This window comes from Geotrypetes seraphini, chromosome 3, assembly GCF_902459505.1.
Source record: "Geotrypetes seraphini chromosome 3, aGeoSer1.1, whole genome shotgun sequence".
Classification (NCBI taxonomy): Eukaryota; Metazoa; Chordata; class Amphibia; order Gymnophiona; family Dermophiidae; genus Geotrypetes; species Geotrypetes seraphini.
Window position 1 is genome coordinate 288,412,457 of NC_047086.1, and position 17,282 is coordinate 288,429,738.

General features: G+C 44.9%; 1 protein-coding gene across 2 annotated transcripts in view; it reads left to right on the forward strand.

Annotated features, from left to right (window-relative positions):
* The window catches only part of ADSS2 (adenylosuccinate synthase 2), a 247,389-nt gene that overhangs the window by 177,378 nt on the left and 52,729 nt on the right, over positions 1–17,282 (forward strand). For both annotated transcript variants that reach the window (XM_033936570.1, XM_033936571.1), the window contains 3 exons: positions 93–174; positions 404–530; positions 5,487–5,641. In XM_033936570.1, coding sequence (XP_033792461.1) covers positions 93–174; positions 404–530; positions 5,487–5,641 — 364 coding nt within the window. The remainder of the gene's footprint in view (positions 1–92; positions 175–403; positions 531–5,486; positions 5,642–17,282) is intronic.

Genomic DNA, 17,282 nt, shown 5'->3' on the forward strand with positions numbered 1-17,282 from the left:
ATAGGCCACAAAAGACCAGGTATAGATTGGGCAGCTTTAGTAAATTGACTGTGGCTTGCATTTAGATGACACATATAACATTTTTTTTTCAGGTTTAAACTTTTGGCTAACCAGTACAAATCTATGTATCCTACTTTGGAGATTAACATTGAAGGTGAACTAAATAAACTCAAGGTAAGGCTGTAAATTTCATATAGTTAGTGAAACAGAAAAACCAAGAATTGCTCGCTCTTGCTTCATCATCATTGCACATCACTTAAGACATGAGAAGAGTAATAAAATGAGATGGGCGAGGGCTGGATAGTCTTTATTTATTTATTTATTTTTCTACTTTGCATTGATTTCTGTTGTAATAGCGTATTGCAAACAGGCTGGATCGCATGAAATCCCTTGTGTTTCATAGGGCTACATAGAAAGAGTGAAACCAATGGTGAGGGATGGCGTGTATTTCATGCATGAAGCCTTGCATGGTCCACCAAAGAAAATCTTGGTAGAAGGCGCAAATGCAGCTTTGCTGGATATTGATTTTGGTAAGTAGTTTATTTTCAGGGCATATAGTTGTGAATAGAAATTCTTCACAGATCCTAAAATTGCTGTTCAATTTTTTCTCCAGTTGCTCCTCTCATTAAAGTTCTCAGACTTTGTGCCTTGGTTGTAATTCTCAAAACTGCATGCAGGTGCAAAGTTCACGTATACTGTGTATGGATTTCTACCATTAAAAAAAATATAATATGAGCAAACCTTCCTTTTGCAAAGCGACCTGAGAAAAACAAGTACATGCAGAAGTTTGCATCTGCTTTTTCTGTGGGTCCTTTTTTCAACCAAAACAAAGCATATGGTTTTGAAAATACAAGTCTATATACATAATTGCCTCCCACACCCCATTTCCAGCCTGAATGCCTCCATGAAGATTACATTACATTACATTACAGATTTCTATTCGCCATTACCTTTCGGTTCAAAGCGGATTACAAAAAGAGTTATGGATGAAGGGTTACAACATTAGGTCAGAGAAGGGAAAAATAGGACCTGGGGTTAGGGAGGGGATGGTAAGAGGGGGGTTAAGCTTTATCATGGTATTCATGGTATTAAGCTTTATTAAGGGATTTCTTGAAGAGCATAGTTTATTTCCTTTCTGAACATCTTGTAGTCTGGGGTTGTTGTCAATAGGTTGGAGACTTGGTTGTCTATCTTCGCTGCCTGTGGCCAGTAGGCCGTCGTATAGTTTTTTCCGTTTTACTTCTTTGATTGGGGGGTAAGTGAATGGGGTGTGTGTTTTTCTATGCTTGGTAGAGGTGGTTTGGATGAGGCGGTCATTTAGGTAGGTTGGGCTGTCTCCATTTATAGTTTTAAATAGTATACAGTAGAATTTAAATTGTATTCTTTCCTGGATTGGAAGCCAATGAGAATTGATGAATGCCTCAGTAATGTGATCATGTTTTTTCAATGAGTAGACGAGTCTCAGAGCTGTATTCTGAATTGTCTGTAGTTGTTTAATCATTATTGCAGGGCAGGGGAGGTAGAGGATGTTGCAATAGTCTAGGATACTTAGGATTAGAGATTGTACTAGGAGCTGAAATTGTGTTTTTTCGAAGAATTTTCGGACATGTCTAAGGTTTCTCATAACTGCAAAAGATTTCTGTATTGTTTTGTTAATTTGTGGTTGCATGTAGCAGCCTCTGTCAATAGTCATACCTAGAAGTTTTAGGGTGGTTTGCAAAGGGTAGTTGATAGAGCTGATTTCTAAGTTGGTTATGGTTGGGATTTTGTTATTTTCTAGGAGGATGAATTTAATTTTGTCTGGGTTGAGTTTCAGTTTGTGGTCTTCCATCCAAGTCGTAACTGTAGCTAAAGTTCTGTGTAATGTGTCTGTCATTAAAAGCATTGGTTGGTCGAAAGGAATGAGGATGGTGATGTCATCAGCATAGCTATAAGAGGTTAGGCCTTGTTTGTTCAGGTAAACGCCGAGAGAGGCCGTATATAGGTTGAAGAGAGTAGGTGGCAGTGGGGACCCTTGTGGAACGCCGCAGGGGTTGGACCAAGGTTTGGATTTTTCTTTGTCTGATTTTACTTTGTATATTCTGGATTTTAAGAAACCTTCAAACCATTTCTGGGATGCCTATTGAGTCCAAGATTTGCAGTAGGATGTTATGGTCTACCAGGTCAAATGCCGCCGTCAGGACCAACTGTATGAGCAGCATTTTTTTTTCCAGTGCTGAGGTGTTGTCTTGCTGTGTCGATAAGTAGTGTCTCTGTGCTGAAGTTAGTTCTGAAGCCGGATTGCGTGGTATGGAGTAAGTTATGGTCTTCGAGATAGTTGGTGAGGAATTTGGCTACTAATCCTTCTGTTAGTTTGATATATAGAGGTATTGAGGCTATTGATCTGTAGTTGGATGAGAGGTCTGTTGGTCCTTTTGAGTCTTTTAAGATTGGGGTTATGATGATTTCGCTGAGGTCATTCGGAAAAATGCCATCTGTGAGCATGGTTTGTATCCAGTGTAGGAGTAAGGTACGGAACTTAGTGCTCGCTGATGACAGGAGATATGGCGGGCAGTGGTTGAGTTCACATGATACATGGCTGTACTTATTATAGAGTTTGTTGAATTCGGTCCAATGTATCTTAGGGAATTGGGACCAGGATCTGTCTGCAGCACAAGATTCATTTTCTGTGGGGAGTATTGTGACTTCGAGTAGGTGGGTTGGGTTACTAATGAGAGTAGCTCTGGTTTTTGTAATTTTATTCTTGAAGTGTTCAGCTAGGAGGGAGGCTGAAGGGGAGGAGTTATTGTTAGTGGTCAAATAGGGTATGGTGTTAGTTAGATCTTTTAATATTTGGAATAGATTTTTGGTGTCTTGGGTTTCCGTGCCTATTAGGTTAGTGTAATGTTTTTTTCTCTTTTCTTTTAATAGAAGTTTGTATTGTTTGTTAATTTTTTTCCAGGCGGTTTTCGTGTGATCTTGGTTGGTTTTTCTCCATTTTCTTTTCCAGATGTGGGCTAAAGTGCAATGCTGTTTCACAATATTTAGGGAGGGACTTGTAGTTGCCTGCTTTACCTTTGTAAAGAGAGATGTGTGCAGGGAATAGAGAACAAAACGTAAGCTCACCTTTCTTTCTCTGTATGCCTCAACTTTGCAGTTTACAAAGACTGGTTCCTTCTAACCCTCGGGTTTTCTTGGTTCCGATTATTGGGATCTTTTATCTGCTTGAGTAGAATCAATTTTTCATCATATAAGATATTGTGACACCTGATGCAGACGACTTTTCACGGAAACATGGCACCATGTCTCGTCTATGTATCGTGTCTATGCTCAAGCTTCAATTTGATTTGTATTGGCTGGGAGACATTGTGGTAGACGCCTCTTTTTGTTTTGTTGTTGGTTTCAAAGTAGGGGGCATTCCTTTTACCATTTTGGTTTTTTTGTTCCACAGTATGGGGCTCATAATAATAATAATAATAATAATAAAAAAAAGGTCTAAAAAGTGGCCTAAATGGATACTTGGATGATCAAAAAGCCTGATCGTCCAAGTATCCATAATGAAAGCTGGTTTTAGACGTATCTAAAACCAGCTTAGGCCTTTCCCCTGCCTCTAAACTCATAGAGTGAAAAGAGACGTTTTTAGAGGAGGGGAAAAGGCAGGCGATGGGCGGGAAGTGGGACGACCTACACCTAGACGTACAGCAGGTATAATCAAAAGTTTAGATAGGTTGTCTAGTCGGCACTTATACGTTTTAACTTAGCCAAGTCAAAAAAGGTATAGGTGCCGAAAAAGGGGCCACTGAGCTGATAGCTGCAGCTCAGTGGCACCAGCAACCTGCCGTGATGGTGATCACATACCCCCCTCTGAACCGCGGCACTTCGGGGTGAGCATCGCAGCAGGGGATCTCCCCTGCCAAGCCCGTCCGTCCGGCAGGCCAGCCATCCATTGAATGGCTGTCCTTAGGGCCTGATTGGCCCAGGCAGCTCAAACCCCGCCCACAGGAGAGGCCTAAGCCTACTGGCCTAATCCGGTTGGCCCAGGCGCCTCAGGCCCCACCTGTGGGCGGGGTTTGAGCCGCCTGGGCCAATCAGGCCCTAAGGCCCTCACCCCCCACTAAAATACAGGCAGGTGGGATCCTAGGCCCTCCTGCCCTCGATGCAACCCCCCCCCCCGCCGACCCCTCGATCCCCCCCACCCCCAATCCCCCCCTACCTTTAAATCGTTGGACGGATGGACGCCAAGCCTGTCCGTCCAACATAACAACATAAGAAACGCCTTCACCGGATCAGACCGAGGTCCATCTAGTCCGGCGATCCGCACATGCGGCGGCCCATTTAGGTACTCCTTTATGGAGATCCGGATTTACCGTATCCCTCAATATGATATGCAAGAAGGTATGCATCCAACTTGCGCTTGAATCCCAGACTACTGTATGAAGAATGGTTAACTGTGGAGGCAGGGGGAAGGAGATGAAGGAAATTAAAATAGAAGGCTGGTAGAGGCAAAGGGTGGAACACATAGAGGTAAGCAAACAGAGACATATAGTTCAGAGTTGAGATGTAGTTCAGTCACATCCAGTATAAATGGCTATGCATAGTTTTTTTGTAGTGAATGAAGTGTGATTGGAGAAGGTAGAACCACAGCCCTGAAGAAGTGGTATGATATCCACAAAATATTAACATTGGTGGGAGGGGCCCATGATTGTTATATTTTTTGTTTTGTGGTTGATCTCTCCCTTATGTAATGAATTTGTTCAATAGACGAAAGTGTTTTATGCCGATGATGTCTGGCAGGTAGAGACAAATTTATACAGAGTGGCTCACCTATGTACTGAGCCTTTTTCTTTCATCTAAGCAGGCGTCTGGCAGAGACAACACATTGTTGTAAGATAATTGAATAGGTTTTTGTATTGCACATAAGCATGTACTTCGGTTTTTAAAATCTCGCACCAAAGTGCTGAGCATTTTCTGAAAATGTATCCCTATGAAGCTGATATTCAGTTTAAATCCACTTGTTTTGAATATCCAGAGTGGTTTAGTTAACTGTTTGGCTAGTCTGAGTTATTCAAACAAATTTGGCTGGTCGATGGCTGACTTGTCCAAGTGAAACCACATCTTGGAAACAATTACTATTGCAGGTTTTGTTTTGTTTTTTTAGGGGGAGGGGGGATGGCTAGATAAATTTTGTTTATACACTTCTCCCTCCAAATCCGCGGTTTCAGTATCCGCGGATTCAGTTATTCGTGATTTTATTTTTTTTTTTTTTAAGAATTTCCTTTTTTAGGCTATTTTTTAGCCGTCTGAGCTTCCCCGGAACCTTACCTGGTGGTCTAGTGGTAAAGCGGGGCAGGAGTGATCTTCCTATGTTCCTGCCCCATGCAGAGCCGTCACCAAAATGGCTGCCGTGAGTTCCCGTTGTAGTCTCGAGCGTCAAAGAATTTTGTAGCGCTTAGAAATAAAGAATGTATTATAGAAATGGAAGGCTTATCCACTCTGTTTTCTTCTAGGAACTTATCCTTTTGTGACCTCTTCAAATTGCACTGTTGGTGGTGTGTGCACGGGTTTGGGTATGCCACCTCATAATGTTGGAGAAGTGTATGGTGTTGTGAAAGCATACACAACCAGAGTTGGAATCGGCGCCTTTCCTACTGAACAAAATAATGTAAGTAGGTGTTACACTGGATGCTTATATAGGCAGTCCTCAGGTTAAGATCGAGCTACATTTTTAAAGCTGTGCTTAAGTTGAATTTGTATGTAACTCAACTTAAACATTTTAAGATTCTTGCTGCTTACCTCTGCTCCCAGCTGACAAAAGGGCCAACTGCCCCTATCCAGTGTTCCCTCTTAAGTTACTACTACTATTTTTCATTTCTATAGTGCTGAAAGGCATACTCAGCGCTGTACATTCAACATGTAATAGAAAGTCACTGCTCAGAAGAGCTTACAATCTAAGGCAGTGGTTCCCAACCCTGTCCTGGAGGACCACCAGGCCAGTCATGTTTTTGGGATAGCCCTAATGAATATGCATGAGAGAGATTTGCATATAATGGAGGTGACAGGCATGCAAATCTGTCCCATTCATATTCATTAGGGCTATCCTAAAAACCCAACTGGCCTGGTGGTCCTCCAGGACAGGGTTGGGAACCACTGATATAAGGTACAGCATGCACACACTGTTCTTAATGTGGCCATGTATCATTCCTGAATCTGCTGTAAGAGAAGTATAGGAGTCTGTGCTAGAAATACTGCTCAGTAAAATTAAATGAAACCGTGACCATCTTCTTAAGTATGAGTTATACTTAAGTTGGGCGTCTGTAACTCGGGGACTGCCTGTGTGTATATAAATAACTTGGGGACTGCCTGTGTGTGTGTATTTATGTGTATGTGTGTGTATATATATCAGGGACGTGCCAGAGTAAATCAGGGCAGTAGCAGGACCTGAAGCAGCGTGTGAAGACTGCTGCACACGCTGCTGGAATCGCCAGGTTCGTAGTTGGGACCAAGGGAAGGGAAGGGGGGGTGGTGGTAAGGGACTAAGGGAGCCGGACATACCGCGGGAAGGGAAAGGGGGGTAGAGGAAACGCTACTGCTGCTGCACAGGGAAGTGGTGTGGGGGGAGGGAAATGGAGGGGGAGGGAATGCTGCTTTGGCTACTGCACAGGGAAGTGGTAGGAGAGAAATGCTGCTGCATAGGAGACAGGGAGAGAGACAGATAGATAGAAAGACAGACAGACAGACAGACAGCAGGAGGAAGGGAGACAGAAAGAAAAGAAGACAGACACAGGGGCAGGGAGATACACAGAAAGACAGACAGACAAAGGGGGCCAGGGACAGAGACAGACAGAAAGAAAGACAGCGGGAGGGAGAGAGAGAGAGAAATAAAGACAGACAGACAAACACACACACACCACACATCACACACACCACACACACACAACACACACACACCACACACACACACACAACATACATCCAAATCTTCCTCAAAAAGGTGGAAGTGGATAAATAAATAATAATGAATGAGACTACTCCACTTGTTCAATGTAAGAGCACTATCCCCAACGGAAGAAAAAACTTCAGGTATTATCACGGCAGAGCTAGAAATGCTCAAACCTCCTCCACCCACATCATTGGCAAAAAACTTCAGAGGAGAGTGTGCAGTTACCACTACTCTATTTTTCCAAGACTGGGTTCATTAGCTGCCTTTAATTTGTGAAGATATAAGTAATGCTGCGTATAGGCCAACGTTTCACAGCGTATGGCCGTTTTTTTCAGGGCTTATTTCACTTCCCCAGAATTATCTGTAAACAAAAGCACAAACAATCGTCTTGTATATCTCATTCTAATATCTTGAACGGTACCAGATGTAAACTCGTTATAGTACTTACTGCGTAAGTTCCTTCATCGCTCTTACTGACGTCCTGTCACTGTAGTGGTTCTCTTACTCCTTTTTATCGAGAGCTACGCCAATCAGTCTGCTCCACGTCACTCACGTGGGAGAAGTAGGCTACTCTTCCCTAATTGGTCAGCCCAACCTGGACCCTCCTGGATTGGTTATCGTAGAAGCACGGTGTGTTTAATCTCATTCTCTGAAACAGTATGTTAAAAACCACAAATTTAGTAGAAATAATACCAGTCTATACTTGTATTTAAACCTTTAGGTATTACAGAATCAAGCTCGTAGATCCAGTGTTGCTCCTTCTGTTGAAGAAACAACTGTCTGTTCCCGCCCTGTTTGTCATATTTCACATGATCCAAGACATAACACTGAAGTTGAAAAAAATCATGATCATGATCCAGACAATGTTGTATCATCGGGGCTTGATTGACCTGTCTGTTAATAGCACTTCTGTGCTCGTTTAACTGGATCTTCAGTTGTCTACTCGTTTGGCCCACATAAACCTTAGAGCAGGGGCACACTATACAGTATACTACAAATTCGGTCACACAAGTTGTCTCATGTCTCAATGCATACCTTTTCTGATTTAAATGATTAATAAACTCAGTAGAGGTCACCATAATGGCACAGTTCTTACAATTGCCACATGAAGAGTGTCCTAGCTGTGTTCTAATTCTGCTCTCCGCACCTCTTAATACCACGTGACTTAATTCTTCCTTTAAATTTTCTCCCCTTCTATAAGCCAACCTTAAAGCATGATCCTTAAACGGTGGCAACATCTGTATTAAGGGCAAGTGTTTGTGCAAAATCTTACCCACTTGGTGTGATTTCTGGTCAAATTTGATTCTACACATCAGTGTATTCTCTCTGGCCAGTGGCCCTTTCTCCATAAACATTAGATCTCTGTTTGCATATAATGTTCTCTTATATGCTTTATGAATGACATGATGCAGATATCCCCGTTGTTTCAATCTAGTCTTCAAGATCTTAGATTGAACTTTATATTCCACCACCGTGCTACACAGTGTTTTGTATCTCAAAAATTGTGAAATGGGTAAATTATTCTTAAAATGCTGCGGATGGAAATTCATAATGTAAAAATATGTTTCTATCCGTTTCTTTTCTGTGTACTGTAGTGAATATTTCATTAGCATGTCATGTGATTTTAATGACTAGGAATGTTATGTTCTTCATGTCACACTGCATGACAAACTTAATATTCGGATGGCAATTGTTCAGCCATATCAGGAACACTTCTAGATGTGCCCGGTCGCCTCTCTAAACCAGTAACACATCATTGATAAACCTAGACCAATTCGAATATTTCTCTACAAATGGGTTTGCTAAAACCCATCTTGTTTCAAAATCGGACATAAATAAATTAGCGATAGATGGCGCCATTGTGGCCCCCATGGCCACCCCTATCTGTTGTTTATAGTAGTTTCCTTCAAAAGTGAAAAAATTTTCACAAATGGCTATCCTCGCTATCTCAACAAGAAAGTCCGTGGGAATCTTCTGACTGTCATCTCGTTGTTCTAGAAATGTACATATCACTTGTAGTGCTTCTTGCTGGGGGATGACTGTGTATAGCGACTGTACATCTAGAGTAACTAACCAGATCTCTTCCGTTTCAGTGAACTGAAAATTCAAAATTTTTTTGAGAAAATCAGCAGAATGTTGAATATAGGAAAAAGAATACTTCACATACGGTTGCAGAAAATGGTCTATGAAATTGTGCAATGGTTCCAATAACGAACCCTGACTAGAAACAATTGCTCTGCCTGGTGGTTGATTTAAAGGCTTATGTACTTTAGGCAGCGTATACAGTGCCGGACATTTCGGGGTCTTTAAATTTAAATACTTAAATTTAGCCTTAGTCAAATATCCTTTTTCTAAACCTCTGGTTAAACTTTCAATCCTCTTCATCAATCCAACAGTAGGATCTTCTAACAACAATAGATAATCATTTTCTTTAGTCAGTTGCTTCTGGACCTCAGTGATGTAATCATGTCTCATCTGTAAAACAATGGCCGCACCTTTATCTGCTTTCTTAGTGATAGACATGGACAGATTTTTCAGATTATGGGGAACCACAAGTACAAGGGGGCACTAGGAGAAATTAAAAGGGGACAGGTTTAGAACCAACGCTAGGAAGTTCTTTTTCACCCAGAGGGTGGTGGATACATGGAACGCGCTTCCGGAGGCTGTGATAGGCCGGAGCATGTTACAGGGCTTCAAAGAAGGTTTGGATAGGTTCCTAGAGGATAAAGGAATTGAGGGGTACAGATAGGAGTAGAGGTAGGTCATAGGGATAGTCAGGGACCACTGCTCAGGCAATAGGCCTGATGAGCCGCTGCGGGAGCGGACCGCTGGGCGAGATGGACCTCTGGTCTGCCTCAGCGGAGGCAACTTCTTATGTTCTTATTTCAAGATCTCCTTTAAGATGTTCTAAGGCTTCCTGCTTTTCCCTACTTAGGTTATATGTCATTCTCACAAGCCACTTTTCCATTTTTGTGATATCTCCTAGCACCAATCCTTTGAACGCTTTTAATAAAGGATCTAATGGGGTGGGCAGAAGTGGCGTCTAAGGCTAAGCTTACAAACTTCCCTTTCAGGGGTCATTCTTGTTTGCTGAGGTTCTTCAGACTTTGCCTGACTCTAAGGTGTCCTGTCTTTCTGAAGACCGTGCTAACCCGTCTGCTTGGGGGGGGGGGTGTTGCTAGGGGGCATTTGTGTGATTTTCACCGTTACTGCCCAGGGGGGTTGCTTTTTCCAGCTTTTGAGTCTTCCAGGGACTGTTTCTTTCTGTGCATGCAGTCCTTTTGGGGGGGCCCACCTGGGAGGGGCGTGACACCACTGGAGGCCTCCTCCATCACCTACCCAGCCCAATGACTCCTTGCGGGCCCTTTCCCTGGTGCCGGTGGACACCCAGTTGCGGGGGTTTTACCAGGGGTGGGTCAGGGTCACATTGGATTAGTGGGTCCTGGAGGTTTCGGGACTGCTATGTTCTGAAGTTTTCCCGACAGCCAGATCGTTTCCTTGCTTCTCCTTGCCATGGGGCTTGGAAGAAGCGGGCCTTTCATTAAACCCTGCAGTGGTTGATCGACCTCAAAGTAGTAGTTCCAGTGCTTCCTCAGGAGTGTCGTACCGGCAGGTATTCCATTTACTTTGTGGTGCCCAAGAAAGAGGGGTCTTTTCAGCCCATCCTAGATCTGAAAGGTGCCAACAGAGCGCTCCGAGTTCCATCTTTTCGTATAGAGATTCTGAGATCAGTCATTTTGATGATTCAGCCGGGGGAATTCCTGACTTCTCTCGATCTGATGGAGGCCTACCTGCATGTTCCAATTCGGGCCTCCCATCAGCAGTTCTTTTGCTTTGCGATCTTGGGAAAGCACTATCAGTTTTGACACTTCTTTTAGGTCTGGCCACGGCTAAGCGGACGTTCACCAAAAATATGGTGGTAGTGGTGACGACCTTATGCAAGTGGGGCATTCTGGTTCATCCCTATCTGGATGACTAGTTGATTCAAGCAAAGTCCTTTCAGGAAAGCTCCTGGGTTATGGTTCGGGTTGTGGAGTTCCTGCAGTCGCTGGGATGGGTGGTCATCCAATCCAAGAGCTGGTTGATTCTGTCTCTGTGCCTGGAGTATCTCGGGGTTCTCTTCGACACTGGTCGGGGGAAGGTCTTCCTTCCAGAGGCCCGTGTGGTCAAGCTGCAGTCCCAGATTCGCCTTCTGATGGCATCCCGGTGTCCTTGGGCACAGGATTTTTTCCAGGTCTTAGGGTCGATAGCGGCCTCACTGGACGTGGTTCGGTGGGTTTGGGCTCACATGCAGCCACTTCAGTAAGCTCTTCTTCAGCGGTGGTTGCCTCAGATGCACAATCAGGACTTGCTAGTTCCTCTTTTGGGGCTTGGTTTGTCACAACCTCTGTTGGTGGCTACACTTCCAATCTAATGCAGGGAGTGAGTCTGGATCAGCCTCAGTGGACAGTGCTTATTTCAGACACCAGTCTCCTTGGTTGGGGAGCTCAATGTCTTGGTTACTCGGCTCAGGGCAGTTGGACTCCGTAGGAGGTGTCTTGGTCGATCATTGGGAGACCAGAGCCATCCAGTTGGCGTTGTTAGCATTCCAGATGTTGCTGACAAACAAGTCAGTTTGGATTCTCTCAGACAATGTCAGGGGGAAACCAGGAGTTGTCTGGTGGCACAGGAGGCTGCTATTCTCATGGCTTGGGCAGACGTTCACCTACTGGACCTCTCGACTTCCCACATTGCGGGAGCAGAGAATGTTCAGGCGGACTTTCTCAGTCGTCATGTGCTGGATCCCGGCGAATGGTGTCTCTGTCACGCAGCCTTTGAGTTGATTTTGTAGGCTTGGTGCCAGCCGGTCATGGACCTGATTGATATGAGTGTCAACGCCAAAACACCACTGTTCTTCAGTTGGTGCAGAGATCTTCAGGCCGAGGGGCTGGATGCTTTGGTGCAGCCTTGGCCTACGGAGGACCTCCTGTACGTTTTTCCCCCGTGGCCGATGGTGGGCAGAGTCCTTCTTTGCATTGCTCAGCGCCTGGTGGCTCCGGACTGGCCCAGGTGCCCATGGCATGCAGATCAGGTTTGTCTTCTCATAGATCCTCTTCCACTGATCCTCTCACCTGACCTTCTGACACAGGGTCCCATTCCAATGTTCGATCCAGGTCCCTTTTGGCTTACAGCTTGGTACTTGAAAGGGAACACCTAAGTAAGAACATTTATTCAGATAAGGTGATTTCACCACTCTCTTGGGTTCCCAGAGACTTCCTACCTCCTGGGCTTATGTGCATGTTTGGCATATCTTTGAGGAGTGGTATTCCGCGTGGGGTGCTTCTTTGCCTCACATCTTGGAATTCTTACAGAATGGCCTGGACAGAGGCCTTGCCTGGTCCTCCCTTTGGGTTCAGCTGCTGACTTTGACTACATTTCGTGATTTGCTGCATAGTAGGCGTTTGACCTCTTTGCTGGATGTGATTCATGTTTTCAGGGCAGCCAAATTGCTCTGTTCTCTGGGATCTCAAATCTGATGCTGTCATACTTGTGCGCCCTCCTTTTGAGCCTCTGGGCTCCTGCACGCTGAAGGACCTTACTCTTAAGGTGGTCTTCTTAGTGACCATTACTTCTGCGAGATGTGTTTCCGAGCTGTAGGCTCTCTCTTGTAGACCTGCCTTCCTGGAATTTTCTAGGGAGCGCATCGTGCTGCGGCCGGTTTCTTTTCTGCCGAAGGTGGTTTCACTTTTGCATGTCAACCAGTCCGGTCTTGGGTAGTTGGGAGGGCACTTTGGAGCAGAGACAGTTGCACAAATTGGATGTCGGTAGGGTCCTTCGCTCTTATGTACAGTGGACCCAGGCGGTCCAGAAGTCGTGTCCTCGTAGAGGAGAAGGTGCTTCCAAGGCTACCATTACGTAGTGGATCAAGGAGATTATAGCTTCACCGCATCTTCTTCAAAAGGAGCCTGTTCCGGAATTTCTCAAAGCTCATTCTACTTGGGGTCAGACAGCTTCTTGGGTGGAGTCTTCCCTGGTGCTTTGGTAGATATCTGTTAAGCGGCAGTATGGTCTTCTCTTGATTTCTTTGTGCGACACTACCTGTGCATGTTCAGGGCACGGTTTTTGGGGGACATGTGCTTGTGGCGGCCCTTCAGGGGTCCCACCCATGATGGGTACTGCTTTGCTATAGCCCATCAGTGAGCTGTGCCGGTCTGGAGAGATGATTAAAGAAGGAGAAATTGGGCTCATACCTGCTAATTTTCTTTCTTTTAGTCTCTCCAGACTGGCACAGCCACCACCTTGTCTGTGTTGTTCGGGATTTGCATGAAGAGTGGGGGGGGGTTTTCTGCGGGATCTCATGTTTTTTGGTTTTTTTTTGGCATGTTGGAGCTTATAAGAAAAAAAAAGAACAGCGGCCTTTGATTCGTATGGCGTAGCTGGCATACAGTGGGGACGTTTCAGAAGGTCTAAACTAAACTAAACCTTAAGTTTGTATACCACATCATCTCCACAGAAGTAGAACTCGGCATGGTTTACAAGAATTGATATAGAAGGAACTACAATGAAAAGTAGAAGGACTTAGAAAGAGAAGTTTAGAGGGACTTAGTATATCGAAGAGGGAGGGGTCATTGCATTTTGGAGAAAAGCCAAGTTTTCAAATGTTTTCGGAAGAGTTGGAGGGAGGTCAGGCTCCGAAGCGGGGTAGTAAAGCTGTTCCAGAGTTCGGTGATCCTGAAGAAGAGAGAAGTCCCTAATTTTCCTGCATGGGATATGCCTTTTAAAGAGGGGAAGGATAGTTTGAATTTTTGAGTGGATCTGGTGGTGTTGGGATTAGAGGAGTTCCAAGATAGTGGAAAAAGGAGAGGCAGGATGCCGTGTAGAGACTTGAAGGTTAGGCAGGCGCATTTGTAGTGAACCCTAAGGATTACTGGGAGTCAGTGAAGCTTAGACAGAAGCGGGGAGACGTGGTCAAATTTGCTTTTTGTAAAGATTAGTTTAGCCGCGGTGTTCTGAATCCGCTGGAGTCTATGAAGGCTTTTCTTTGTTAGGTTTAAGTAGATGGAGTTACAGTAATCCAGTCTGGAAAGAATGATGGATTGTACGAGGACAGCAAAGTGTTGATGATGGAAGCAGGATCTCACTTTCCTTAACATGTGAAGATTGAAAAAGCATTTTTTTAACTAAGGAATTGAGGTGGTCGTTGAAGGACAGTGTGGAATAAATGATGATGCCCAGAACTTTGCATGAGTGCTCAAGCTGCAATATGGTGCCAGAGGATAGTGGGATGAGGGTGGGTAGCTGATCTACTTTTGGGCTGAACCAAAGTAGTTTTGTTTTGGTCTCTTTTAATTTCATTTGTACGGTGAGGGCCCAGGATTGGAGGTTCGATATACATGAAGAGATGTTCTCAGAGAGATTGGTGAGGTTAGAGTCGGTCTCGAGGAGGACAAGGATATCATCGGTGTAAGGGTAAAGTGTTTCCAAGGGGGACAGTTGGAGGAGTTTCAGGGAGGACATATAAACATTGAAAAGAATCGGGGATAGAGGTGAACCCTGAGGAACTCCACAAATCGGTTTCCACGGGAGGGATGAGGAGCCATTCATGTTAACGAAGTAGGAGCGGGAACGTAAGAATTTTGAGAACCAATCTAAGACTGTTGAGTTTATGCCAATTTCAGAAAGTTGGAGAATTAGTATATCATGATGGACAATGTCGAAAGCTGCAGAAAGGTCGAATTGAAGAAGAACAGCGAACTTATTGCAAGAGTGAAGTTGTTGGACCTTTGAGATTAATGAGGCCAATAGGGATTCGGTGCTGAAGTTGGGTCTGAAGCCATGTTGGTAGGGTGGGAGAATGGAGAATCTCTCAAGATAGGATGAAAGTTGGGTAGATATGATGGATTCCAGCAACTTGGTCAGGAGAGGAATATTTGCTATTGGGCGATAGCTGGATGGTATGGAGGGGTTTAGATCAGCTTTTTTTTTCCAGTAGTGGGGATAGGGCAATGTGTCCATTTCTGCAGAGAATAGGCCTGAAAGTAAGGCAGAGTTTATAAGTTTGGTGAGAGATGAGATGACTTGTATGAGAATTTTCTCGTATACGTAGGAGGGGAAAGGGTCCAAGGTACAATTGCAGGATTTCAACTTGAGGCAGAGTTTGGCGACCTGGGAATCAGATATGAGTCGAAGGCGGTCCAGGATCAGTCGACTGGAATATGGTTGGCGACGGTTAGAGTAGGGTTGGAGTCAGTGGACACCAGAGAGTTGTAAGAGGGTGCTGGTGGGAACGAGCATCGTAAGGTAGTGACTTTCTCATTGAAGAATTTTGCTAGATCATCTGCAGATGGAGAGGAGGGGAGTGTGGTGGCGTCATGTTTAGAGGATATGGAGCGCCAGATGTTAAACAATGTATTACTTTGGTTGTTGGATCTGGAAATTTTGTTACCGTAGTAGTTCTTCCTTGCTTTTTTTTAGTTAAGTATTGTAGGACTTAATATTAACCCTCCAGGACTGTCTGTCTGTGGGGGATTTAGATTTTTTTCCATTTGCGTTCCAGTATTCGACATTTCTGCTTCAGTTCTCTGTGGTATGGAAGGTACTAAGGGGCCTTGCGGGAGTAGGAGACAGTTTTAGTGGATAGTGGTGCGAGGGAGTGGTAGGTGGTCTCAGAGAGGGTGATCCAGTTGTGCCAGTTAGATTCAGGGTTTGGAGGGTTAGGAATGGTGGAAATTAGGTTGAGGAATTTAGTCCAGAACAGTTCGCTAGCAATTTTTTTTCGTAAGGTAATGGAGTTTGAGGAACAAGGTGGGGACCCAAGGTGAGACATGAAAATGGGGAGGCAAAAAGCCCCTAGGAAGTGGTTGGACCAAGGAACATGTTCCCAATGAGTGTCATCAACCAAAGTTTTGTAATCGGTGAGATCGAGGAAACTGATGATGTCTAGCGTGTGCCCCTTTTCATGAGTTGGAGAGAGTGCCGGGGGTGGGGGGGGGGGGGGAGGGGAAGCCTAAAGAAGTGAGGAAGTTATTGAAATCAGTTGCATCCTTGTTGGTGGTATTATTTAGGTGGAGATTAATATCCCCAATGATTAGTAATTTATGAAATTTGAGGAAGGCGTTTGTAATGGTCTCAAGGACGTGTTCAGAGGATTTGTTCCAGGGGGTTGGTGGACGATATAATAGCAGGATACCCAGTGGGTGAGGATGGAGTTCGTCGTTGACAGAGACTAGCATATATTCTAGAGAGGCATGGCTGCCCTTTTCGAGAAGCTGGACATTGAAGAATGATTTGTGGAGGAGTGCCAAGCCACCTCCTTTTCGGTTAATTCTGGGGGAGAAGAGGCCTTGGTAACCGTGAGAACAAAGCTCGTTTTGTGAAAATATGTCGTCTTTTGCAATCCATGATTCTGTGATGAATAGGAATCCGGGGTCAAGTAGGTCCTTCAAAATTTGGACTTTACTGCCATGCTGACCTGGCATTGCAGTAAAGTGACGGGACTGGGGTGAGAGAGTCAGAGGCAAGGTTGGGAAGGTTGCCAGGGGGAATGGGCTTTAAGGAGGCATGATTAATTCTTCGTGGGGTTTTTTTGAAAGGATGATTTCTGGTGCGCAATAGCGTGGTGATTTTGACGCCTGGGCAAATAGTACTGACATTTATGGGGTCGGGTAAGTTGGTAGAGGGAGGTTTCAGGCAGAGGGTGATATTGGAGGATGTGCAGAGAAGGAGAAGAATCCACGGGTGTGGCTTCATGGTGGGGTTGGGGAAGCCTTTGGGAGGGATAGAAGGCAGGAATAGAGGAAAGTCTTGGCAATTGGATAGGACTAGAGCAGTGGTCTCAAACTCAAACCCTTTGCAGGGCCACATTTGAATTTGTAGGTACATGGAGGGCCGCAGAAAAAAAAGTTAATGTCTTATTATAGAAATGACAATTTTGCATGAGGTAAAACTCTTTATAGTTTATAAAACTTCCCTCCTCAAAGGCCTGCATGTTCCCCCCTTCTTTGAAGCGTCCTCCAGCTTCTCCCCTGGCCTCCCGGTATTAGTTTCACCTAATTACCATTCCTGTAGAGAGGATCGCTGGTGCTGTCACATTCCTTGCAGGCTGCCACCGGCCTCCGCAGCACATTCCCTCTGCCACGGTCCCGCTCCTCCCCTGACATCGGGGGCAGGATCGCGGCAGAGGGAACTTGATACTAAGGATGACGGCAGCCTGCAAGGATCGCTACAGCACTGGCAATCCTCTCTGCATGCTGCAGTAATTATCTGAAGGTAAGAGCTGGAGGCCAGGAGGGAAACCAGAGGACGCTGCAAAGAGCGGGCAGCACTAGTACAGACCGCGGGCTGCAAAATAGTACCTGGCGGGCCGCATGTGGCCCCCGGGCCG